The 26,915-nt window shown below is 38.5% G+C and overlaps 1 protein-coding gene and 1 long non-coding RNA gene across 6 annotated transcripts in view; both read left to right on the top strand.

The window, feature by feature from the left end:
- Nucleotides 1–26,915, top strand: part of LOC126267027 (uncharacterized) — a 166,984-nt gene that overhangs the window by 132,361 nt on the left and 7,708 nt on the right. The window lies entirely within an intron of this gene.
- Nucleotides 34–26,551, top strand: LOC126267025 (uncharacterized). 5 transcript variants are annotated; one of them, XM_049971799.1, is made up of 6 exons: nt 34–95; nt 5,582–5,843; nt 5,929–6,126; nt 24,056–24,220; nt 24,316–25,248; nt 25,587–26,551. In XM_049971799.1, the coding sequence occupies exons 2-6, from the start codon at nt 5,774–5,776 to the stop codon at nt 25,733–25,735; spliced, it is 1,515 nt and encodes a 504-aa protein (XP_049827756.1). In that variant the 5' UTR covers nt 34–95; nt 5,582–5,773; the 3' UTR covers nt 25,736–26,551. The 5 variants fall into 5 exon arrangements, with proteins under 5 accessions (XP_049827756.1, XP_049827757.1, XP_049827758.1 ...); XM_049971800.1 differs by having other exon boundaries at nt 81–299; XM_049971801.1 differs by lacking the exon at nt 34–95 and adding an exon at nt 307–607.

The raw sequence follows: 26,915 nt of genomic DNA, 5'->3' as shown, positions 1-26,915 counted from the left end.
CAGCGAACCATGTAAACACGCTTCCATCACCGGCCCAGAACGACGATGCAACTTCGTTGCTCTACTGTCTCCCAGTGATGAAAACAAAGCTGTAGGTGAGCTGAGCTTGTTTCGTATGAGTTCGGAATTTAAACAGCGTAGTGCAGATCACAGGAATTGAAAGCACGAGGGACCAATAAACATTTTCTGTAATATTAATTGTGTAAAACTATAATAACTATTTGTTTCCCTTCAGTTACCATACCTATCCGTTTTTCGAAAGCTTATCGTAGTAGTGGCTATTCTGTCGCCACTGAAAGGTAAGTTATAGTATAAGTATACATACATACAGTAGCTGGAGTATAAAATTTGATCGTGTGTTTATCATTTGGTGACAGCAAATGTGCTACTGCTTTCGTTAAAGCAAGAACTAGTTTGACTAGTGACGATTAGCTTCTATTAAGTTCATTGATGAATTACACGTTTTATGTTTGTGTATGTCACGATACTAACGCACTTACGAAGAGTGACAAAACCAAATATTCATTCAGTGAACGAAGACAATACTCGATAAGTAGATTGCTAATTTCGGCGTACAGCTACATCATAACCAATGATCTTGCCAAATGTACATACTTGCATGTAAACTGATACTAGTGCCATTTACATTACTTTCATCTGTCAGTTTCCATATCTTGTGTGTTAATCAGTGGGAGGTTCTTGCGGCTTATTCTAGGCAATACATTAAGAGCTGACGTAAAAATAAATCAAGCGCCTTTATGATGTAAATCTAATACTGTCTCTATCAGAATAATTAAAGATATAAGATAGCGGTTGTTTACTCGTGTTGATAATGTATGTGTTAAAGTTTTGTAATCGTCAGACTGTTGGTTACAAGTATTTATAAACTAGCTGGAGGAATTGTAATTTTGTCCCAAGTGATCAGTATATGAGTGATAGATTTTTTTTTTTAATCTGTTGATATATGGTATTTGTTTGTTTATATGAAATTAATACAATTTCTGGGACATGCATCACGAGGCCTACATATTGATAGTAATTAATACAAGTTTCTGAACACTTGCTGCTGCATTGTTGTAAAAAGGTTTGTTTGTAGGCCTATATAATTTATGTTGTGTGTGTTATGTAAACAACTTCATAGTTGATGCAACTAACAAGTGACCGTCACAGTTGCACTTAGCCTGAAGACAGTCCTTGGAAAAACTAATGGCAGGAAGTTTAATTACTAGTGGTTGTGTGAAATGAAGTAGTCATTGGTAAATCTGACAGTTTTTACTTCTTCCCCCAGACCTTTAATTCCTACTCCAGATTTTTCTTTGGTTTCCTTGCGCTGCTTGCTTAATGTGCAGACTGAATAGCATGGGGGATATGCTACAATCCTGTCTAACTCCCTTGTCAACCACTTCCCTTTCAAGCCCTGTGATGCTTATAATTGCTGCCTGGTTTTGTGGGAGTTGTGAATAGCCTTTTGCTTCATGTATTTTACCCCTACTATCTTCATAATTTCAAAGAGTGTATTCCAATCATCATTGTTGATAGCTTTCTGTAATTATACACATGCTATAAATGTAGGTTTGTCTTTCTTTAACCTACCTTTTAACAGCAGTCATAGGCTCAGCATTGCCTCACGTGTTCCTACATTTCTCTGGAAACTGAACTAATTTTTCCCAGAGGTCAGCTTCCATTATTTTGTTAAGAAATGGTGTTAGTATTGTGCCACCATGACTTATCAAACTGATAGTTTGGTAATATTCACACACATCAGCACCTATGTTCTTTGGAATTTGAATTATTACATTCTTGAAATTCAGGGTATTTTTCCTGTCCCATATGGCCTGCACTTCAGATGGAATACATCTGTCGTGGTTGGCCCTCCCAAGGATACCAGTAGTTCTGACAGAATGTCTTCTACCCCAAGGGCCTTGTTTCGACTTAGGTCTTTCAGCACTCTGACAAAGTCTTTGGCAGTATCATGCCTCCCACCTCGTCATCATGTATGTCCTCTTCTTTTTCTGTAATATTGCATTTGAGTTCATCCCCCATGTAGAGACCCTCAGGATATTACTTTCACCTTTCCCTTCTTTGCTGAGTTCTGGTTTGCCATCTGAGCTCTTGAAATTCATACAGCTGCTTCTTTTTTCTCCAAAGGGCACTTTAATTTTTCTGTAGGCAGTATCTGTCATTCCCCAAGTGGAATAGGGCTATGTTTTTAAACCCTTAAATTTGTCCTTTAGCCATTCCTGCATAGTTATTTTGTGCTTCTTGTCAACCTCATTTTCTAGACATTAGTATTCCCTTTCACTTTCTTAATTTGCTGCATTTTTATACTTTCTCTTTTTGTCAGTTAAATTCAGTATCTCGTATGATATCTAAGGATTTCTACTAGGTCTTGTCTTTTTTTCCCTGTTGATCACATGTTGCCTTCACTATTTCACTTCTCAGAGCTACACAGTTGTGTCCTATGTATTCCTTTCCGTTGTGATAGTCATTTGACACCTAATACTCTCTCTGAAACCCTCTACTCACTGATTCTTTTAACTTACCCAGGTCTCATCTTCTAGTTCTTTGCAAATTATTCAGTGCTAATCTATTGCTCATAACCAATAATTTGTGGTCAGAGATCACATTTGCCCTTGGAAAGGTCTTATGATATAAAATTTGGTTCTGTAATCTGTCGTACTGTTATATAATCAACCTGAAACCTTCTGGTGTCTTCAGAGTTCTGTCAGACACACAAAGAACTTGGAAGAGCAGTTGAATGGAATGGACAGTGTCTTGAAAGGAGAATATAAGATGAACATCAACAAAAGTGACATGAGGGGTAAATGAATGTAGCCCTAATTAAATCAGGTGATGCTGAGGGAATTAGATTAGGAAATGAGACACTTAGAGTAGCAGATGAGTTTTGTTATTTGGGCAATGAAATGACTGATGATGCCAAAGTAGAGAGGCTATAAAATGCAGACTGTCAATGCCAAGAGAAGTGTTTCTGGAGAACAGAGAATTGTTAACATTGAATACAGACTTAAGTTTTAAGAAGTTTTCTTTGAAAGTATTTGTATGGTGAGTAGTCACGTATGGAAGTGAAAAATGAGTGAGGAAAGGTTTAGACAAGAACAGAATAGAAGCTTTTGGAATGTGGTGCTACAGAAGAATCTTGAAGATTAGCTAGATAGATCACATAACTAAAGAGGAGGTACTGAATAGAATTGGGAGAAAAGAAATTTGTGGCACAATCTGACTAGAAGAAGGGATTGGTCGATAGGACATATTCTAAGGCATCAAGGGATCACCAATTTAGTGCTGGAAGGAAGTATAAGGGGAGGGGGGGGGGGGGGTAAAAATTGTTGAGGGAGACGAAGAGCTGAATACAGTAAGTAGATTCAGAATGATGTAATTTGTAGTAATTTTTTGGAGCTGAAGATGGTTGCACAGGATAGAGCAGCACAGAGAGCTGCGTCAAGCCAGTCTTCAGATTGATAACCTCAACACACAAAACCCAGTGTTAGCGATGATTAAATTATGCTCTGTGCATAATTCGACCTGGTGGCTTCCTCTTTCATTCCATTCCTGCAGTCCATATTCACATGTTATTTTTCCTTTCTCATTTCCCTGCTATTGATTTCCAGTTCCCAGTCACAGTTAAATTTTCACGTCTCTTAACTATCTGAATAAACTCTTTTATCTCATCATATGTTTCTGCAGAGCTAGCTAGGATATAAACTTGTATTACTGTGGTGGGCATGTCCGTAGTGTCTTACCTTGCAATGATAATATGTTCACTATGCTGCTCGTAGTAGCTTATCCGCTTTCCGATTTTCTGATTCATTGCTAAACATGCTCCTGCATTGCCTGTGTATGATTTTGTATTTATAATCCTGAATTCACCTGACCAGAAGTCCTGTTCCTCTTGCTGCTGAACTTCACTGATCTAACGTCAACCTCTCCTTTTCCCTTTTAAAATTTTCTAACCTACCTGCCCGATTAAGGGATCTAATATTCTATGCTCCGACCCATAAAATGGCAGTGTTGTTTCTTATGATGATGACATCCTCCCAAGTAGTCGCTGACTGGAGATCTGAATGGAGAACTATTTTACCTCCAGAATATTTTACTCAAGACGATACAGATGTGAAATAGAGATAAACCTCCAACTGCTCCCCATCCATCTACTGAATGATGGATGAAGCTGGTGATATATTTCTCTTTAAGAATATGTTGACCAGATCATATGCTGTCTACTGACACCTATTGGAAAAGAGAGAGAAAGAAACCACTGAAATCTTTGTAGAAACAAATCAACTTATGAGCTCGAAATATTGGAATGCTTACTGTATGTGATCAAATCCGATGTTGGAAAACTGGATCAGCATGGAACATTGGCCATCAAGAAGATTTTGCAGGTGTACCATGAGACCAGTTCCCAGTCGGAACTGAATTTTCACATCTCTTAACTATCTCACCTCTTGTCACCTGCAGAGCTAGTTAGCGTTTTCTTGCAATTAGAGACCATATTAGCAACAACCATTGTCCCCCAGACAAGGAACGTGTCCCATGAAACCAGGGTACTCAGGATAAAACTACTGAATATTGTGGACAATATGTCACGTGTAGTGACTGAGGAGAGTTATGGAAGCACTAAGTCATTTGAACTAACCCATACTCTGAAAAATGCTGCTGAAGATGAACTGTAGTGAAGAATTCTGAGATTCTTTTGAAACGCAGAAAACAGTGCAGATACCATCCTTCTAAGTATATGGAAACCTCATGTTTTCATCTAGATGCCAGTATTTCTAAAGAATTGGTCTATTCTATAAGTGTACTCAGGCGACCTAGTACACACACACACACACACACACACACACACACACACACACACACACACACACACATTGTCGTGCAATTACATACCATATTGGCAACAACCATTGTCCCCCAGGCTAGGAATGTGTCCCATGAAACCAGGATACTCAGGATAAAACCTATGAAATGCAAATAAATACTGATTTTTATGTAACATGATTTTACTATACAGAAACAGTTAATAGCAGGATTAGGTTCTGGTACAGTGTTTGTACTCAAGTCAGTAGTAGGATGCACATACATCCTGGCAGGCAGCTGAATTTTTGTATCTCGTCCAACTCCCAGCAAACTAAACTTGTTAACGATGTAAATGTCCTTCATTATTTTAATCATTACTGAAGCTGCACATTGCGTATAGTCAGAGTTACAGGGTTGTTTACCTATTGATGGATTATCTTGGACAACAATTCAGTTTCTTTTATGCTTACTATAGGCACAGTGCAGTCCAGTGTTTGTGCATTCAAATGATCATACAATTGTTGAATATTGTTTTGAGATTTTGAGGGAAAATGGCTTTTTTTTCCTACAAATGTTGTTTCAAATGGTGAAGGGATGTTGCTGGTAATGGAGGCTGGAACAAGTGCTGTGCTGTCATTGCTCACATATAGTCCTCAACACCAAACATAATTTGTTGCCCGTGATTCATTACAATTCAAAAATATATATATATATATATATAAAAAATTGACTTGTGAATGTTGGTATTTCTATGTTGCAGGAACGTACCTTCAGTTGATGATAATTCACACTGTACTTGGTTTGGGGAAATGTCAGTTTTTTCTCTCTTATATACTTCCAAAAATTCAGTTTCCTCAATATGTGAGAGGAACGTATTTCCATATTTATTAAGTATTTCCCTGTAATATAATTATTTGCATGATTAAACAGCTGGAAAACGTTACTTTAAACAATGGAGGACACATTGAAAAGTAAACATCACAGTCGACGGAAAAGGAAATCTGAAAAGATGACAGTAAGAGGTAAGAATTAATAAACCTAAAGGCATGGAATGCTAGGAAGGGGAAAAAATAATAATCATCTTAGTGATACATATTTTCTGAACAGGATCTACAAAGGAAGACAATACTGACAGAAGTGGTAGCTGTGTGCTTAATCAGAAATGTACATCTTCCCACATGAGGTCACCTGTATTAACCGAGAGCAATTCTCCTGGGACTGAAATACAAAATTGTTCTCAGTTTATTGAACATGAACCATCTGTCATCTGGGATTCACCACAAGCTTCACCTAACAGTAGTCATGGTATGTCATTAGCTTCTAAATTAGTATTGAGTGGGTAACTTTTCAACACCTGCAAAAAGCAAAATCCCTTGATATGTAAATAAAAATTTTAAGTAAGGGGAAAAACCTGGAATTTAATTATGCTTTCCTAGAAGCAGTTTACAATTAAATCGTCACAGTTCTTTTTTATCTGAAATGTTGAATCTTTGCTACATATTGCAATTAAATAAATTTTGGGTTACACAAATATATTTCTCATTGACTTTCTCAATGTAAGATAGCTTTCATTTATGTTCAAAAATAAATTTTTGATGTTCTTACAATCAAGTAGAGATTTGATGACTGTAGTTTCAGTTAAAGATTGTTTTACTGTATATAATGTTTTATACCAACATGAAAACAGCTTAAAGGTTCAAATCTTTTTTATTAGATTAAATTAGATTAGATCTTTGACGAATGGAAAAACTTGTAGAAGCCGACCTTGGGGAAGAACAGTTTGGATTCCGTAGAAATGTTGGAACACCTGAGGCAATACTGACCCTACGACTTATCTTAGAAGAAAGATTAAGGAAAGGCAAACCTACATTTCTAGCATTTGTAGACTTAGAAAAAGATTTTGACAATGTTGACTGGAACACTCTCATGCAAATTCTAAAGGTGGCAAGGGCAAAATATAGGGAGTGAAAGGCTATTTACAATTTGTACAGAAACCAGATGGCAGTTATAAGAGTCGAGGGGTATGAAAGGGAAGCAGTGGTTGGGAAGGGAGTGAGACAGGGTTGTAGCCTCTCCCCGATATTATTCAATCTGTATATTGAGCAAGCAGTAAAAGAAACTAAAGAAAAATTTGGAGTAGGTATTAAAATCCAGGGAGAAGAAATAAAAACTTTGAGGTTCGCCGATGACATTGTAATTCTGCCAGAGACAGCAAAGGACCTGGAAGAGCAGTTGAACGGAATGGACAGTGTCTTGAAAGGAGGATATAATATGAACATCAACAAAAGCAAAACGAGGATAATGCAATGTAGTCGAATTAAGTCGGGTGATGCTGAGGGAATTAGATTAGGAAATGAGACACTTAAAGTAGTAAAGGAGTTTTGCTATTTGGAGAGCAAAATAACTGATGATGGTCAAAGTAGAGAGGATATAAAATGTAGACTGGCGATGGCAAGGAAAGCGTTTCTGAAGAAGAGAACTTTGTTAACATCGAGTATAGATTTAAGTGTCGGGAAGTATTCGTATGGAGTGTAGCCATGTATGGAAGTGAAACACGACCGATAAATATTTTGGACAAGAAGATAATAGAATCTTTTGAAATGTGGTGCTACAGAAGAATGCTGAAGATTATATGGGTAGGTCACATAACTAATGAGGAAGTGTTGAATAGGATTGCGGAGAACAGAAGTTTGTGGCACAACTTGACTATAAGAAGGGATCGGTTGGTAGAACATGTTCTGAGGCATCAAGGGATCACAAATTTAGCATTGGAGGGCAGTGCGGAGGGTAAAAATCATAGAGGGAGACCAGGAAATGGATACACTAAGCAGATTCAGAAGGATGTAGGTTGCAGTGGGTACTGGGAGATGAAGGAGCTTGCACAGGATAGAATAGCATGGAGAGCTGCATCAAACCAGTCTCAGGACTGAAGACCACAACAACAACACCATAGATCTTTGTTGGTCCAGGTAATCATGTAGTAAACAAATGGTACATTCTGATGTAGGATAAGTCAAAAAACATTACAAAATATAATATTGTGGGAGTTAAATTTACATTAATTACTGTATTTTAATGTTAAATGTGCATTAACTTATAAGATACAGAGCATATATTGTACAAATAGAAAGAGAATAACGGATACATTCGTCGTACATCCCGCATTGATTCCTGGGGTTATTTCACAGTGTTGCTTTCCTGTTAGCACTGACAACTCTCTGCAAATGCTTCTGCTCTCAGTCATTAAGAGAAGGCCATTGGATACTGCGTTATCTGTGTTGAGATATAATGCATGAAATTTTGTATTCTCAGCACAGTCTTGACACTGTGGGTATAGGAGTATTGAATTCTGTAACGATTTCTGAAATGGAATGTCCCATGTGTCTAGTTCCAACTACAATTCCATGTTCAAAATCTGTTAATTCCTGTCATGTTGCCATAATCACATTGGAAAGGTTTTTGACATCACAGCTCTACCAATGCACTAAAGTTGAGAAATCACTATATCAGTTGATCAGCCCTTCCTGAAACCATGTTTTGCCAGGAAATCTGCTACTCTTATTTGGGGAAAAAAAGTCCATGATTTTTGAGAATACAGGTAGTAGAACAATGAGCCTGTAGATGGCCATTTAATCTGTTTACCTATGATTGGCAAACCCCAGTTTGAAAGGAACTGTTACAAAGGTGAGCTTATGATTCAGCAGTGAGCTCTTCAAAATTTTTAATATGACTGCCTGGTGTGCAACCTATTAGAGTGGAGTGGCACATTTGTAAAGTTCTGATAACTGAAAGGGCTTCTTTCTGGGTTGTTCGAAAGAGAGGGGGAGAGAGAGAGAAAAGTATGGTATTGGGCACTATTTAGTGCGAGGTTTGATTTCAGTGAGTAATTGTACACTTATATTGTTCGAATATGTATTGAACACATTTGCTATTTCTTCAGTATCAGTGATTTTTTGGTCATTACAGTTAAATTTAATATTGGAGTTTTTGGATTATTTAATATTGGAGTTTGCTGTTTCACTTTATTTCATACAGCTTTCATTTTGTTATTGGAATTATTTATGTAGCCGTCATTTGCCATTATTTTCACTTCTTTGACCACTTTTTAAGTACTGTAAACATGGGCTACTTTAGCCCACTTTTGAACAATTTCATACAATTTACCCTTCAAACAAATCATTTTTTACTTAATTTAAGTTCTGGTAACGTTATTATACCACTATAACACCTTAATTTTAGATGGTGCACACATTTTGGCCTAATATTTTTTTCTATTTTTTTTTTTTTTTTTTTTTTTTTTTTAATTTTAAACAAAGTAGTTTTTCAATAGAAAAACCGTGGTATAAAGGCAAGTGACAAAGAAGGACATGGGTATTTAAAAACACATGTTATTTGATGATTATAATACTATATTTCACTAAGTTAAAAATACATAGAGAAGTCAAAGTGTAAACAAAGTTTAAAAAATGTTAAAGTTCTTTCAAAAAAGGAATTTTTATGTTTAAATGAAATCAACTTTAAGAAGGCCTCTTTTTACAATCTCTGGAGGCTGAATTACTTTTACAATGTCACACCACTGGTAAAATAACATTGTTTTTTTGGGGCCACTTTCAAAATTTCTTGGTCAGCACAATACAGTCCACTGTAGCTCCCTCCTCTGCCACAGAGAGCACCAACCCTGGGAATCAGAGTCTGTTCCAATGAACAACAAATTTGTCCTTTTCTACAAGTTCCTTCATGTCTCCATTGCTTCCTTTGGGTCTTCAACATTTGCAGTTGGGAAGCTTCTATTGGGTCTTGAATCGTCTAAGTTAATTGGTTTATCTGGTTCATTGACACTAAAAGAGTCTTCATCGCTGCTGGAAAAAACCAGGTCACTGTGACACTGAGCTGAAATTGTCATAATCATCATCTGGGCTGATCGCTCTTTTACCACTTCTTTTCTTTTCGTTTCCATCTTTTTTTTTCCTTTTCTATTTTTTCCTCTTTCTTTTTTTCTTCTGTTTCATTCTGCTGTTTTTGATCGTACTGAAGGATTTCAATTGAAGGTATACTTTTTCCTGCAGGGACTTCCAATTTTCGAGATTTTTTTGTTTGCGGCTGAACAAATTCTTGTCTTTTTTCCTTAAGGTGTTTGGATAAATATTTGTCCTATTAAATCAAGGTTAACAAAAGCATTGTATGATAACAAATGTTTGACAATCTATTATTTGCTGATTTCGTGGATTCCAGCCTTTTTAAATCCAGCCAAAAGATTATCCCGTACATTCGACTCTATGCTGTCTAAGGCCTTTTTTAACAATCTTGGGAAAATGTCCTTTGATAGTGTGGATACAGCTTTGCCGCTGTCTGATCGCTTCCACTCTGTAAGAACTTGTCTCCATTTCATTTTTAGAGGCCTAAAGTAAGCTAAATCAAGTGGCTGAGTTAAATGCGAAGAGTTCGGAGGCAGACAGACAAATTGGATGTTGTTCTTTTCACAAAGTTTAAGAACATTCACACTTATGTGTGAACTGAGATTGTCACCAATGACTACTTTATTGCCTTCTTGTTTTTCTTTTTAAGAACAGGAAATAGATGAGTTGAAAACCAATCCTCAAAAGTTACACCATCAATCCATTCTTGTTTTGTACTGTTGTATTGTGCCCCTTCAGGGCTGTTTTCAGTCCACGTACTCCATAAATGTTCTCCTTTATATGTTACATAAGGAGGCAACTAATCAGCTTTAGCATTACCATAGAACATGACACTTATGTTAGATTTTTGTGGAATTCATTATCCGTTCTGGGTAATTGCAGCCTCTCCTACATATCAATTGTTTCTTTCCAGGGTCATCTGACAAAAAAGTTTTGTCGTAGTTATAAATTATATCTGGTGATACATCATTGCCGCCTCTTTCAGTTTCTCAGTGTACTCTGTCATTATTTTTTCATGAATCTTGATTGTGATTTCATTTGACATTACACGAAAACTTGACTGCTAACTGAGGGTGTCTCTTTAAGAATGACTTAACTCAGTCACGACCCAGAACATTGTTACAAACACATTATACAGTCTTTCCTTGTCTAGTTTGGTAGGATTTTATGATGTACCTCAAACAAAGTTCATCTAATTCTTCTTCTTGTGAAAGTACTTTAGGATGGCCTGGGGAATGTGAAAATGCATTCTTCAACTTGTTTTTAATAGTGCTTCAGGGTATTTGGAAATGTTCAGCAGCCTGCCTTTGTGTCATTTCACCAGATCTAATGGTTTCTAAACAAGCTTGAAGATGTTTGTTGCTGTAGTCAGCATATTTTCGACTCCCTGGAAGATGTGTGTAGTTGTAGGGCATCTTGAACAAGCTGAAACCAAACATATGTAATAGAAATATATTCACTATCAGTACCCATTTTGCAAGCTATTTGTAGAACTTTACCACTAAAAATAACAGGTTTATAAAAGTACAACCTACTTTTGCCCCCCCCCCCCCCAAAAAAAAAAAAAAAAAATGCTGGTTCCACAGTGTATCGTACTTTGCAGATTACTAGAACTAATTTAGAGATATATGAAAATGGGAAGACATGTTGAGTTTCACAGAGTTTTAACTACAGCACGATATAAACAACTAAAAAGAGTTCTAGAAAACATGCTTACATTAGAAGTTCATGAAGAAATTTGTCATATACAGAAAGAAGTTTTTAAGGTTAAAATTCCATGTGTTTACACTAGACACACAACTTGTGGTGCTGCATCCTAGCGGCAAACCGAGGAATCACTTGAACTATCAGGCAGCTTGATTGATCCTACCACCTAGCAGAATCAACTGAAACTATTTCAGATACTACCACAAATCGCTCAATAAAATGTGTTCCATTTTATTTTGCTTTTGGGCCAAAGAAGGACCCTAGGGCTAAAGTAGCCCGTGCTTATGGTATCATTTTAGATTTTTTGAAATATGCTTGTTAGTCATTAGATACTATGGAAGACTTGAGAGATCTCAAATAATCTTCACTTTTCTGCAAATGACTTTTTTTATACTTGTTGTCACCAAGGACTTTTTTGTGCTTCTGTTTTTTAATTGGAAATGACATGTACAAATAATGTGAGAAGATACTGATAATATATTGAACTTTTCATCTGTTCTTTCACATACGTACACAGTTAGTGTGTCATCCATTAGTAAATTCCTAAAGTGCTATTTTCACTGTTCCTTTCTGCGTAATTAAACTCGTTGGTGAAGATATTTCAAGAGGCTTTGCAATGTGTTCACTGAAACCGTTGTTGATGTTTCTAGCTGTGAATTTACGTGTTTGTCAATATCAAATCAATAGTGGTCCTGGATGCACTTGTGACTGTGGCTGAAAATTTGTAATTGGGAGCAAGTTGTATGTTGCAAATACAGCCATAAGATCATTTCTGTATTTTGAAACTTTGTTGAAGTCAGTGTTAAAATCTCCACTGCTTGTTCAGCATGTCGATGCCACACAATGAATGGACATATGAAAGAATGAGAGTTATTGCTCATATTTCACATATCTTAACAATTCTCGACCTAGAGAGAGTAATGAAGTTAAAGCAGCTAGATGTGCAATTGCAAAATAGGAGAGAAGACTTGTGCAGCACATATCACTGATTATCAAATATATAATTCAAGATTGTGATTTTTTAAAATTGTATCACAATATTTTTGAAACAAATAATTAATATCACTTTAGAATCTTAATCAGTGATACACCTGTTACTAATATTTAATAAGTGAGACTTGCAGCATGGATGCTATTCTACCCTGACTTGCCATGTTACTTTACACACTCCAACTCGCAGTCCTGTTTTGATTGTGCACTCGACTTGAGATAAAGTCTCAACTTGAACTTCTCTCTGATCACTTGTTCCACTTGAGTTCCTATGCTAGACTGCCATCAAGACAGTGTTTGTCCATATTTTTATGTTTACCTCATTCTTCTAAGTGGTTAAATATTTAATTTCTTAAATTGTGCTTGCCTCTTGGCCCTTGAAGTTTATCAGCACTTTTTGTAAATATTTAAGTTTGCTACACCAATAAACACCTTGGTTACATGGCTGTGAGCTCCTTGTAACTTAGGTGACACAGGGGTATCATAGGTCTCTGCGCAACATATCTAGCTGCTTTCCCACAAAGAAGGCTCCCAGCTACATTGCTATGGGCTGTAACTAAGAATAGACAATCTGTCCCCCCCCCCCCCCCCCCTCAGAAGATAGCCTTGGCTTTGTTCAGATCTGCAGTGAAGTTTTCTTGAATTTTGTAATAACTTTCTGATTCCATCTAACTTTACTAAATACAGGCCAGTCTAGTGGAGCACATACAGTACTCCTAAATTTTTGCCATTGATTCTGCACATTTTCAGCTCCAAATCTGTTTTCCACTCAGGTAAACAGCAATTATTTCACTCTCACACTTGCTGTGCATAAATATTTTCCTTTCCCACTTAACATCACTTTAATACCTACAGTCATTGATGCTGTAGCAGCTTTATGATCACTCATTCCCTCCTCTATATTATTTGAATGTCTGCTTGTGTCTGTATATGTATGTGTGTGTGTGTGTGTGTGTGTGTGTGTGTGTGTGTGTGTGTGTACCTATCGTTTTTCCACCTAAGGTAAGTCTTTCCACTCCCGGGATTGGAATGGCTCCTTACCCTCTCCCTTAAAACCCACATCCTTTCGTCTTTCCCTCTCCTTCCCTCTTTCCTGAAGAAGCAACCACCAGTTGCGAAAGCTAGTAATTATGTGTGTGTGTTTGTGTGTTTTGTTCATTGTGCCTGTCTGCCGGCGCTTTCCCGCTTGGTAAGTTTTGGAATCTTTGTTTTTAATATATTTTTCCCATGTGGAAGTTTCTTTCTATTTTATATATATATGGCAACTATAATTAGTGTTCTAGTCTGAAAATACTGTTAAAAAAGAACTGCACCTCAGAATGATGTCAGATTTAAACAGAATATTATCAAAGAAGGGCAAACATTACACAAACATAAAAAAAAATTAAATTAAAATTTTCCAACTTGATGGCACTGTAAACGTCATAATATAAATGGGTTTGGCTCCAAATGATGATCACTATGGAGTCAGTTGCACATTAAACCAACCAACCATATTGTGCAATGTGCATGAACGCACAAGTCTGGCATTCAACAGTTGTGACACTGTTAGAAAATCCCATCCACCATGGCAACGTCATACCACATTGGATGGAAAAAGTCAGTTTTAATTGAGCATTTCGGTGGAACACAATGGTAAGTGCCACTGGTGTGTATTTCATAATAGAGCAATCCTGCATTCTGGAGGATGGCGGTTCAATCATGTGTCCGGCCATTCTGATTAGGTTTTCCGTGATTTCCCTAAATCACTCCAAGCAAATGCCGGGATGATTCCTTTGAAAGGCCACGGCCGACTTCCTTCCCCGTGCTTCACTAATCCGATGAGACCGATGACCTCACTGTCTGGTGTCCTCCCCCAAGTAACCCCCCCCCCTCCCCCCAAGCAATCAATGCTACCTGTTAGCATCAGAATATAGCACACCAGGAAAAAATTCTAATTTCACTGGGCTGGTGTTGGGGCAACGCTATACAGTTAATGCCGGTGGCTGCCTGCCGCTGGAACATAATGGCAAACAACAGGAAAAATGGTTGGCACTAAGAGGGAACTGTGTATATCTTCCAAGATTATAGCCACATTTGACAAGTCAGAAGGAAAAGAAAACCTTCTTAGTGATCCTGACCAGGATCGTGAGTACTTTTCCCATGACCCAGATGTCTGAGAGGTACGTAAATCTGCAAATCTGTTTTACTTGCTGGTATTTCATGATATGTACCATTATGTTCCTGAATTGCATGAAATACAACATTATCTACATCTACACTCTGAAACCATGGTGAGGTGTACTGCAAAGGATACATCCCATTCTACCAGTTATTAGAGTTTCTTCTTGTTCCATTCATGTATGGAGTGGGAGAAGAATGATTGTTTGAATGCCTCTGTGTGTGCAGTAATTATTCTAATCTTATACTCATGATCCCTGTGTGAGAGGTACACAGGGGGTTGTAGTATATACCTAAAGCAATCATTTAAAGCCTGTTCATGAAACTCTGTTCATAGAGTTTCTTCCAGTTCAGTTCCTTCATTATCTCTGTGACAATCTCTCATAGATTAAACAAACCTGTGACCATTCGTGTTGCCCTTTTCTGTATACATTCAATAACCCCTATTAGTCCTATCTGGTAAGGGTCCCAACCCCTATTAGTCCTATCTGGTAAGGGTCCCACACAGTTAAAAATTTTCTAGAACTGTTCACATGAGTGATTTGTAAGCAATCTCCTTTGCAGATTGACTGCCCTTCCCCAGTATTCAGTCAATAAACCAAAGTCTGCCACCTGCTTTTCCCATTCACTGGACCTATTTGATCTTTCCATTTCATATCCCCCCCCCCCCCCCCAAAAAAAAATGTTGGACCCAGATATTCATATAAGTTGCCTGATTCCAAAAGTGACTCATTGGTCTTAGGGTACCACAATTTTTCATTTTGTGAAATGCAAAATTTTACATTTCTAAACATTTAAAGCAAGTTGTCAAACTGTGCACCACTTTGAAATCTTATCAAGATCTGACTGAATACAGCGTCTTTAAGATGGAACTTCATTATAGATAACTGCATCATCTACAAAAAAAGCGGATTTTACAACTAATATTGTCTGCAAGGATATGAATATACAACATGAACAGCAAGGATCCCAACACACCTCCCTGGGGCACACCTGAACTTACTTCTACAGCTGAAGATGGCTCTCCATCCAAGATAACATGCTGTGTCCTCCCTACCAAATTGTTCTCAATCCAGTCACAAATTTAACTTGATACCCCATATGATCATACTTTTGAAAACAAGTGTAGGTGTAGTATTGAGCCAAATCTTTTCACAAATCAAGAAATAAAGCATCTACCCAAAGCGAGTTTGGTATCACATGATCGTGTTTTTCGAAATCGTTGCCGGTTGGCATTGAGAAGGTCATTCTGTTCAAGGTACCTCATTATGGTTGAGCTCGGAATATGTTCCAAGATTCTACAACAAATTGATGCCAAGGATATTGGTCGGTAGTTTTGTGGATTACTTCTGTTATCTTTCTTGTAGACGGGTGTGACCTGTGCCTTTTTCTAAAAACTGGGCACTTTTTTTGCTTGAGGGATCTGTATTAGATTATAATTGGAAGAGAGGCTAACTCGGCCACAAATTCAATATAGAATCTCACAGGGATTCCATCGGGCCCTGGAGCTGTGTTCAATTTCAAAGATTTCAATTGTTTCTTAACATTACTGACATGAATACATGATTCATTCATCTTTTTGGTGGTACAAAGATTAAATTTGGGCAATTTTACTGGGTTTTACTTTGTCAAGGAACATTTGAAATGGAGTTAAGCATTTCAGTTTTTGCTTTGCTTCCCTCGATTTCAGTTCCTGTCTCATTCAGTAGGGACTGGACACTAACTTTGGTGCCACTAACAGCCTTTTCATGTGACCAGAATTTCTTTGTGTTCTGTGAAAGATCCCTTGACAATGTTCTGCTGCAGTAGTCATTGAAGACATTGACAGCCAAACACATTTCATTAAGCATCTGTCTACCTGTAGCCCTCGGCTATGCAGTAATCTCTTGTTTCTTTAGAAGTGTCTTATTACTGAATGGCTGCTGTTTAATGCTTCATGGTGTTTATATGCATATTCTGTCATTTATATTTTTGCAAGTAATAATAATACAGCAACAATAATGAAGATGATGATAATGGCAATAATAAAAAATAACCTAAAAGGAAAGACTTTCATCTCAGTTTCTGACAACTGCTGTGGCCAAAATCAGAATTGGAACATAGTTCCATTCTGGCAGTTTGTAATATCATCTGGATGATTTCAAGTAATTGAGCACCATTTTGTGTTTGTGATCACGTGATGTTGCTTTCTGATAGAGATTTTGCTACAATTGAAAATTCATGCACCGGCAAGTACAAGATGTGTACAGCCCAGAAGAGTCGTCTGATATCATCCAGAAATCATCCAAGAGGAATCAATTTCCTATTTGTAGCATGAGAATGGACCTTTCATTTCAGATAAAACATTTGAAGGAAGATGTCTTCAGAAAGTAAACTTTTGATGGTCTGGCTGTCAACCTAAGGAACGTATGCACGTGGAAGGTGACCGCTGAATAACCCATCAACCATATTCATCAGCGACACATTCTATCATGACATACAGCATGAAGTAAGTTTCAGGAAACATAGGAGACAAAGCCCTGTCCTTACTCTTTGATTAAAATAAGATAGAACAAGACTCATTCAAAAGAAGAAAGCCACTGATGCCCTGTCCCTCTTAGATTACAACCCTCCTGTTCATCATGGAATTTTCTTGTCACTGAAACCAACACAATTGGACAGTGTAAACATTAGTGATGAGAGTTATGACTGATTAAGTAATTTTTAGCAACTAATTATGGAGTTGTACCTTTGTGTAATGGTTCTTGTATAACTATCGGTCATTACGTTTTGTTGTTAGCGTAAGCGATTGGGTAACATAGTGGTATCTCCACTTCATTAATGTGTTTATTTCTGTATGTTTTGCAGTCTGTATCGTGTCCTTTTTATGTGTGTATGGAAGAAAGTAGGTGTTAAAAGCCACACAGAACTAAAAGAATGTTAGAATAAAAGTATTCATATTTCTGGATCAGTTGCAATCTTCTATCCTCTGTACCCCCAAACTATTATTTTGCCACTTACCATTTTGTTCCATTGAGCAGCTTAGTTGTCCTTGTGAGGCTGGCACAAGAGATGTTCAGTATGCTGTCCACTATTTTCTGCCACAAGTTGAAATTGGAAAAAACAGCATGTTTCATAACAGATCAGAGCTTCTCAGGGGTTCTGTTCAGAATACACTGCATAGCATGCTCCTTCAGTTCAGCTACACTTGTAATCACAGCACTGAACACAGCATCTTTCGGATACCCCACAGCCAGAAGTCACAAGATGTCAGATCAGGTGATCTGGACAGCCAATCTGTAGGAAAACGACAACTGATAATCTTAGCATTTCCAGGATTTTTCTACAGCAGCTGCTTCACTGGCTGTGCAATGTGCAGAGAAGTGAAATATTCATAAAAATGATCCTACCCACACATTGATGCTGTTGAAGGGTTGGAGTCATACTGGTGCACAAAAGACTCTAATACACTCATGCTCATAAATTAAGGATAATGCTAATACATGGTGAAACAACACTCTGGTGGGCGGTTTGCAGGATTAAATCACCTCTGGGTATGACCTTGTGGTGCATTTGACCTGCGGTCATAGCACGGTGGCACAGGCAGCAGTCCGTATACGCAGAGGTGTGTTGGTGGTGCATGTCAGAGTACGGCGCAGAAAGTAAGTGTGCAGACATTTTCAGATGTGCTAATGGTGACTGTGTATTGAAAATGACTCAAAGAACACATATTGATGATATTATGAGGGGTAGAATACTAGGACGACTGGAGGCTGGTCAAACACGGCAGGTCGTAGCACAGGACCTCTGTATGCCACAAAGTGTGATCTTAAGATTATGGCAACAATTCCAGTAGACAGAAAACATGTCCAGGCACTACAGTATGGGACGCCCACAGTATGAAACACCACAAAAAGACTGATATCTCACCATCAGTGCCCGCAGATGGCCATGGAGTACTGCAGGTAGCCTTGCTTTGGACCTTATCTCAGCCACTGGAACAGTTGTCTCCAGACACACAGTCTACAGATGACTGAAAAGACATGGTTTATTCACCTGGAGACCTGCAAGGTGCATTCTACTGACCCCTGGTCACAGTAGAGCCCGTAAAGCATGGTGTCAAGAACACAGTACATGATCATTGGAACAGTGGTGCCAGGTTATGTTCACGGACAAGTCAATATATAGTTAAACAGTGATTCCCATCAGGGCTTCATCTGTCATCAACCAGGAACCAGATACCAACCCCTTAATGACCTTGAAAGGGACCTATATGGAGGTCGTGGTTTGATGGTGTGGGTTGGGATTATGTTCGGTGCACGTACATCCCTGCATGTCATTGACGGAGGAACTGGTCAGGTTTATTGGGACATCATTTTGCTTCAGTGTGTCTGCCTTTTCAGGGGTGCAGTGGGCCCCACCTTCCTCTTGATGCTTGATAATGCACAGCCCCAACGAGCTGCCATCATGGCGGAAGATCTGGAAACAGAAGATATCAGGTGAATGGAGTGGCCTGCCTGTTCTCCAGACCTAAACCCCATAGAGCATGTCTGGGATGCTCTCAGTTGATGTATCACTGCCTGTCTTCAAACCCCTATGACACTTCAGGAGCTCTGACAGGCACTAGTGCAAGAATGGGAGGCTATACCGCAGCAGCTGCTCGTCCACCTGATCCAGAGTATGCCAACCCGTTGTGCGGCCTGTGTACGTGTGCATGGTAATCATATCCCGTATTGATGTCAGGATACATGCACAGGGAACAGTGGTGTTTTGTAGCACATGTGTTTCAGGATGGTTATCTCAATTTATCACCAATACCGTGGACTTACAGATCTGTGTTGGGTGTGTTCCCTATGTGCCTACACTATTAGCTCAAGTTTTGTGTAGTGCCACGTTGTGTGGCACCACATTCTGCAATTATCCTTAATTTATGAGCATGAGTGTAGCATTTACCAGTGATGGTACAGGTAGCAGGACTTGCAGGAATCATCTGCTCAAAAAAATATGGCCCTATGATAAATAATGCCATCAACTAGCACCACACAGTTACCTTTGAAGAAGAAGCGGTACTGTTTTATGTGTGAGCAGATTTTCCATTACCCGTATGCTGCAATTATGTGTATTGACATGGCCTTGTAGATGCAAATGAACTTTGTCTGTCCTCAGCATGTTCTTTGGCTATTCATTGTCCACTTCCATGCAACCAAGCAATTCTAAAGAAAATGTTTGTCTTACGGGTAGGTCACCAAGAAGCAACTCCTGAACGTGAGTAATTTTGTATGGATTGCAGTGCAGGATGTTTCTTAGAATTTTTATGCACCACACTCACAGGCATGTCTGAAGTAGTGTTCATGTTTGTACACTAACACTTGACCCCTCCTACAAGGCTGTGTCCACATCATCTACAGACATCATATCAGTTGTTCTCCCTCTGCCACATTGCACTTCTAAAGAACCTGGCGTTTCAAATTCCGTAATCATTTTCTCCAGATCCTCAGCAGATGTGGGACAAACACCTTTATCATATCCTTGAGTGTCCAGAACTTCTGCAGAGCTACTGGCACAGTCACCGTTCTTCTAAAAGAGCTTCACCATAATTTCCATTAATGTTTCCCTTATCTTTGATAATATTCCATTCAAATTTGATGTCTTTCTGAGGAGTGGTTCTTTTTATGCAGGATTTTGAAAGTGGAACTTTAGTTGTAATCACTCTGTATATAACATTAGTTAAATACACAAAATGAGGGAAAGTCTACCATCCACCTGTAGTTCCCCCCGCCCCAACGCAACAACACAGACACCAAACGCACACTCCAGCAGTCACAGTGAGTGAGACTGATTACTGAGAGTACTTGATGGTTAGGTGGAGGTGGGGAAGGGGGCAGGCAAGGCAACACAAGGCAAGGGGGTGGTAGTGGGGTAATAATGTGAGGCAGGTCTTTCGACAGATGACTCAATGGCTCCAGAGTAAGATGAGAGAGTGCGGAAGGAGGAGATGAAGAGGGACAGGGAGGGGAGAGACAAAAGGGAGAGGCTGGAGGTGGGAGAGAAGAGAGAGAGACTACCCACATGAGGGGAGTGGGAGATTGGTTGGGGAAGGCAGTATTCAAACTGGACAGGGAAGGAGTGGTTGGACAGAAGAGATAAGGGAAAAATAAGAGGGGCAATGTGAAACAGGTTAGCAGAGGTTTAGCCCAGGGCCAAGGCAAGGGTGCAGGATATGCTGGAAACAGAATTCCCACTTGCATAGTTCAGAGACACTTACACTTTTCCAGCCCCCTGGCATAATCTCCCACTAATCTGTTTCCTGCTGCCTCACCAGAACTTTTCCCATCTCTCTTCTGTCCACATCATTCCTTCCCATTGAGATCGTGTACTGCCTTCCCCAACAAGATAGTTTGCTACTTACTGTAAAGATGACACATTGGTATACAGTGAGGCACAATTAAAAGAAATGTACACTTTAGCTTACAGCCACAGGAGAAGAAAGAAAAAGAGAAACACACACACACTTCCAAGCACAGAGGCAAGCACAACTCATGCACACATGACTGTCATCTCTGGACCAGAATGCAGTTGTCACATTATGGAATAGCAGTCTGCAGGGGCCAGGAAAGGGGAAGGGACTGTAGTGTATGAGTGGGGGAGAGAAGAGTGCTGTCTGGCAGAGACTAGACTGCCAACAAGTGCAACGTCGGGAAGCTGTGGGGCAGGGAGGTGGGGACGGGGGAGGGGGAGCAGAACAAAAAAGGAGAGGAGCAAGGAAAGATGGGCAAGTTCGTTGACAAAGGGTGGCAACCAAAGAGAAAGGGAGATGAAAACAGGGATGAGATGATAGTAGAGAGGGGGTGGAAAACGTTAGGTGGAGAGTGTGGGGACAGTATGTTACTGTAGGTTAAGGCCAGGATAATTTTGGCTGGATAGCTCCTATCCCAGCCTCTGATGGGATAGGAGATGACCATGACAGGACTGGAGTATGAAGTGGTGAATGAGGCAGGTATTGCACATGTGTCTTCCTCAGGGATACGATTCTTGTGGCAAGGGTTTGGGGTTGGGATGTAGTGTGGCATAGGGATGGGCTACAGTGTTGCGGAGATTGGGTGGATAAAGGAATACTGTTTTAGGATGGGTGGAAAGGATCTTGGGTAGGATGTCCCTCATTTCAGGGGATGGTGATAAGTAATCAAAGCCCTGGCAAAGGATGTGGTTCAGTTGTTCCAGTCGGGGGCAATATTGGATCATAAAGGGCAGCACTCCTTTGTGGATAGTTCTTGGGGGGTTGTATGAGGATTGAACGCATCAGGAAAAATATCACAGGAGATGTGTTTGCAGACCAGATCTGATGGCTGGTGCCTGCATGTGAAGGCCTTGGTGAGATCCTCTGAATACTGGACTAGGGAGTTCTTTACGCTGCAGATACACCCTTCCCATGTGTCCAGGCTGTACCTTCTCCCTATTCTCTTCTCCCATCCCCTTTGTGTGCTGCCCTCTGCCAATGCACCCGCATCCTTCCTGGTGTGGTTCTCTCTCTCTCTCTCTCTCTCTCTCTCTCTCTCTCTCTCTCTCTCTCTCTCTCTCTCTTCGTCCCCACCTCCCTGCCCCACAGCCTCCTGACACTGCACTGCACCTGTTGCCACTCTGATCGCTGCACACTCCGCAGGACAGCACTCTTCTCTCCTCCCAACCATACACTTCTATGCCATGTTGTAATTACATTCTGGTCCAAGCTAGTGGAGCTGACAGTTGTGTGTGTGCACCAGTCAGTGAATGTGTGTGTTTGTCACTTTCTTTTCCTGATGAAGACTATGGACAAAAGCTAATGTGTAAGCGCCTTTTAGTTATGCGTGTCTGCAACTTAACATTTCATCTTTACTGTAAGTAGCAATTTATCGTTTCCATGCATTTTTGAAATCTGTAGAACTGTTGCGTATGTTTGAACATGCTTCAAATCTATTAGACGAATTTTCAAACAGTCTTCACAGATAACTTGAGCATTGCTTGGGGCACCCCTATTGGCTTTCTTTTGTCAAAATCAGATCACAGAAATAAAAGATATCATAATTGAAATTTTTATCCATACTGATATTATAACTACAAAATTAGCTCTGTTACTTTTTCATTACTAACCCATGAACCATTTTCGGTGAAACTTGGTGTGGGGATAAAGTAAACTCTGAAGAAGAACTTGGGCTGGTTTAGAAAGTGTATAGTACAACCCAATTACTGATTTGAAGACTATTACAGCAAATTAAGGTAAATATTTACTGTCTGAAAAACCCAGTCACTCTTTGACTTTTGATCTTTATCGTGTATGTGAAAATGCTTTTATTGGTTGATATGTGCTATGTGAAATTATTTAAAGTAATGAATACAATGCTTATACAATCTTCATTGTGTTTAATACTTACTTCTACATTATTTGTTGCATAATGTACACATTGTATAATGTGTAGCTGTTAGACCATAGGCCTGAGTACTTTAAATAATGCACAAATGATATCTTCTTTGTGGGATGATGAGAACTTTATTTGTTTATAGGTCGAGTAATACAGAACAACTTTTAGACAATGTATATGTCAAGACAAGACTCGTGAGAAAACAAATGAGATGCCTGGTGATTGGTTATTAACAACTATGTACAGTGACAGGTGAAGATAGGATAAACATGAACATATAAATTGCTGTAAATTAAGAGTAAACAGCATGGAGTTAATAGACTAAACACAGTGCACCTGGCAGCCAGTGCAGAACTAATTTAACAGCACAAAGTTGAACATTCGCAACACAACACACGTCTGAAACATTCGTACATTACACTGTACAGAACTGCTGGCTGCGGTCAATACAGCTACTTCAGTAGCATGATGCATGGATGCGTGCTGATAACCATTCCTCTGTGTATGCACTGCCTGGCAGCAACGCTGCACATGCATACGTATCAGGCATTCGGACAACTTGGGAGGGGGAGATCAGAGAACACATCAAGAGCTATGCTCACCTGAACAGGCAGACACATAAGGGCAACTGATGTTATTGTGCATACAACTTACTTACAGTCAATCACCATAACAGAACAACTGATAAGTGACCATGAGAGTGTTTGTTTGGGTTCTGTGTGTTTGTGTGTTTGAATGGGTGTACTTCATCACAGAAAGAACAAGAGCTCAAAAGCTAGTGTGAATACATTTTCAGTTAACAGTTTCTGTGCATCACACTTTGTTTCACTATGGGTGAGTGGTCTTTTCCTTATTTTACATGTTTTTCCATCCAGGCATTTCCATTATTGTTTGACATTGATTAAACCAATTGTATATGTAGTCCTTATCCTTTTTAAATTGATTAGATCATTATCTACCTTAGTGACAAACCCGAAAATTATAGGCATTACAGTAAGAATTTCATTCTCAAATGTAGAAGCTGATGGCATATAAGTTACTTTATTCAGCACAAACATTGTTATTCTGTCTTGATTTTTCCCCCAGAACAGAATTCCAAGATAATTGATTTAATTACACCACCACAAGGAAAGTGTCTCCCAACAAAGAAACCTGTCACCAGTAAACCAACAAGGAAGTTGCCAGGAGCAGCGTCTCCTTCATTTTTGACAAAATTGCTGGATCTCTCCGAACAGTACAAATACAGTGAAAGTAAGAACTATTTCTATTGTTTGCTCAATTTCTGCATTGATTTCAGAGGAGTATGAAACATGCAACATTGTTTGTATATTTTGCTCTTTTTCCAGATGTGCACTCTGAAGAGAAGGAAGAGGAAGACAGTTTGTGTGATGGAGAGAGTGTTCTTCATAGTACATCACCAAACCTTGATACTGTTAACAGGCAAGAGACTGTTTCATGCACTTTACTGGTAAAAGATGATTTTGGCATGTTGCTAGAAAATGATGATGATGATGATGTCATCCTGCAATGCACCCAGAAAGTGGAAGAGTCAATAAATGAATTGAAACATAAAAATTTTGAGCTGCCTAATGCTTCATTATCACCCTGTAACATCTTTAGAAAGTCAAATATGGTTCAGCCAGACGAAAGAGCAGCTTCCAACAAACATGTTGCAAATATGGTGAAGGTACCAAGTGGAAAGAAGGATGTCAGTTCAGAACTGTCACCAGCACCTAAGCCAAGAAGATCGAGAACGCCAGGATCTGCCAAATATTACAAATATGGCCAATTTATAGGCTATGGTTCCAGAAAGTCCCCAAGAACAAAGAAAAACTTATCTGAATCTTTAACTCATCAGGAAATCCATGATGACTCTCTTGAAAGTGCCCTTCAGACTTTGGTAGATGAAGATTATTCTTTTCTGGACACATCAGCAGGTAGTGATGTGAACAAAACAGAAATTAATAAAAAAGGCAGTGGCAAAAAGAAAAGTGTGTGTGACAGTCCTACAGAACGAACTGATGTTACTAAGGTGAAAACTCGTCAGAATGATGTAAGAAATTTGTCTAATGTCTGTCGCCTAACTTCAAAAACGTTAGAACCAACAATAAATGAACGACCAAACACAAAATCTAGATTAGGGAAACCCAACAAAAATTCATTGGAGAACCATTGCACTCTTTTATCTGAGAGTGGAGATGCATTCTTTGAAACAGCAGCTTTAGAAGATGACATAGTAAATGAAACTGAATTGGTGAATGTATTGGAAATAGTTGAATGTAAGTATGTTCAGCAATGCAGTTACATTTGAGAACCACTTATTGCTCCTTATAGCTAGCAATTTTTTGTGTATGTTCTACTTAATAAACTTTTGTTTGAAGATGTCAGTGAGACGAGATCTCCAAGAACACTAACTCTGACCTGTTGCACTGTAGTCATTGTTATTGCAAGTGATTAACTATTTTCCTCCCTATTAACTTTCAGATACCATATCTTACACTCATATGATATGGCTATTAAACTAACAGTTTTGTTATGCATTCCAGAGGCAGCATGAATAATTCTTTTAAAACTTGCATTGATGTTTACTAATGAATGTATTGTATTTTCTCTTTAGCTCAGGCAGTTACAAGTTCGCCACCTTTAAGATGCACACCAGAAGAAATTCAGAGGAAAAGGATAGAAGCTAAACAAAAATTAGCCAAAAAGAAATTGAATTCCAAAACAAAAACCTCACTTCCCAGTGTTATCAAGCCCAAAAGATAGCATACTAGTTTAATTTTATGGAACATAATGATGATGGATATTCTTTTGTGTATGCAATCATTTTGGAATAATATTTTTGGGTCTCGCTTTTCTGTGCCCATTGCTGAAAATAAATGAGAGACTGTCATGGTAACCTTCATACTATGATATTGAGAGCAACAATATTTTTACATTGTTATTGATCTGTGAGATGTTTAAAAACTGTAACAGCATGTACAAAGTTTTGTGCAACTGCAAATTACTTCTTAAAAATACAGTCTTTTCATATGTCATGTTGTGTTGTTACCTGGAGGTATTTGTAATTTTTTTTTTATATAGTATGTACAAAGAAAATATCATTATGTTAATTATGGTTTTTTGTTACAGGTGTATTTTCTAACACTGTACTTGTTGAATTAATTCATCATTGTTTACTATATTCCCTGATTTTTCTGGGTGTGTGTGTTGGGGGGGGGGGGGGGGCAGTTCCATAAATAGTAACCCAGTGCTTTGCTAAAAACAGCTTGTGTTTTCGTCAGCATTCCAGAGCCCATTTCTTATGAATTCTCATTTTGTTTCTAGTCATTATGATGAACAGAGTAATAAATATTTATTCTCATGAATTATTTGTAATTTTTGTGTAATGATAGAAATAAAACAAGTTCATACAGAACTTAGCTGGGTACTTGAATGGCATATCATTAACTGCAGGAAAGAGTACCATAAGTGAAACAAATTGAATGTACTTTAATAGCTTACTACAATCTTGATTTATATGTAAGCTCCAAAGTGTTAAGAAATTATGCTTTACTATAAAACTCCATTGTGATCTTTAAAGATTTTATTTTGAAATATCCCAGGTAAGCTATTTCAAGAATTGCACATTTTGTTCAACTTGCCATTGAGTAAAATTGAGATTAGGTTGTGTGAAAGATACCAAATGATGAACAAAGGAGTTGTAAGTAATAATATATTGAATAAAGAACAACCCATAATCTGCATACTGCAAAGCGCATAACTTGTTTTCATACAGTTTGCAAACTAATTAATAGACAAGTTAAGCTGTAGTGACTGCAAGACCTACTACACATAGAGAGTTTCTTGAAAATGAAGGTCTACTGACCCACACAAAACCCAAAGAAAATGTTTTTAATAAAAAATATATTAACAGTTTGAAAACCTACTGTTCAGTTACAGCGGA

Source organism: Schistocerca gregaria, chromosome 4 (genome assembly GCF_023897955.1).
Source record: "Schistocerca gregaria isolate iqSchGreg1 chromosome 4, iqSchGreg1.2, whole genome shotgun sequence".
Taxonomy (NCBI): Eukaryota; Metazoa; Arthropoda; class Insecta; order Orthoptera; family Acrididae; genus Schistocerca; species Schistocerca gregaria.
Note: the sequence above shows the minus strand (reverse complement) of the source record. Positions and strands in the feature narration are given on the sequence as shown.

What these genes read in the sequence shown, in the direction of transcription:
- LOC126267025 (XM_049971799.1), top strand. Translation starts at nt 5,774, where the DNA reads ATGGAGGACACATTGAAAAGTAAACATCACAGTCGACGGAAAAGGAAA. An exon ending in TGAAAAGATGACAGTAAGAG is followed by an intron (nt 5,844 to 5,928) that starts GTAAGAATTAAT and finishes TTTTCTGAACAG; the next exon opens with GATCTACAAAGGAAGACAAT. An exon ending in ACAGTACAAATACAGTGAAA is followed by an intron (nt 24,221 to 24,315) that starts GTAAGAACTATT and finishes CTCTTTTTCCAG; the next exon opens with ATGTGCACTCTGAAGAGAAG.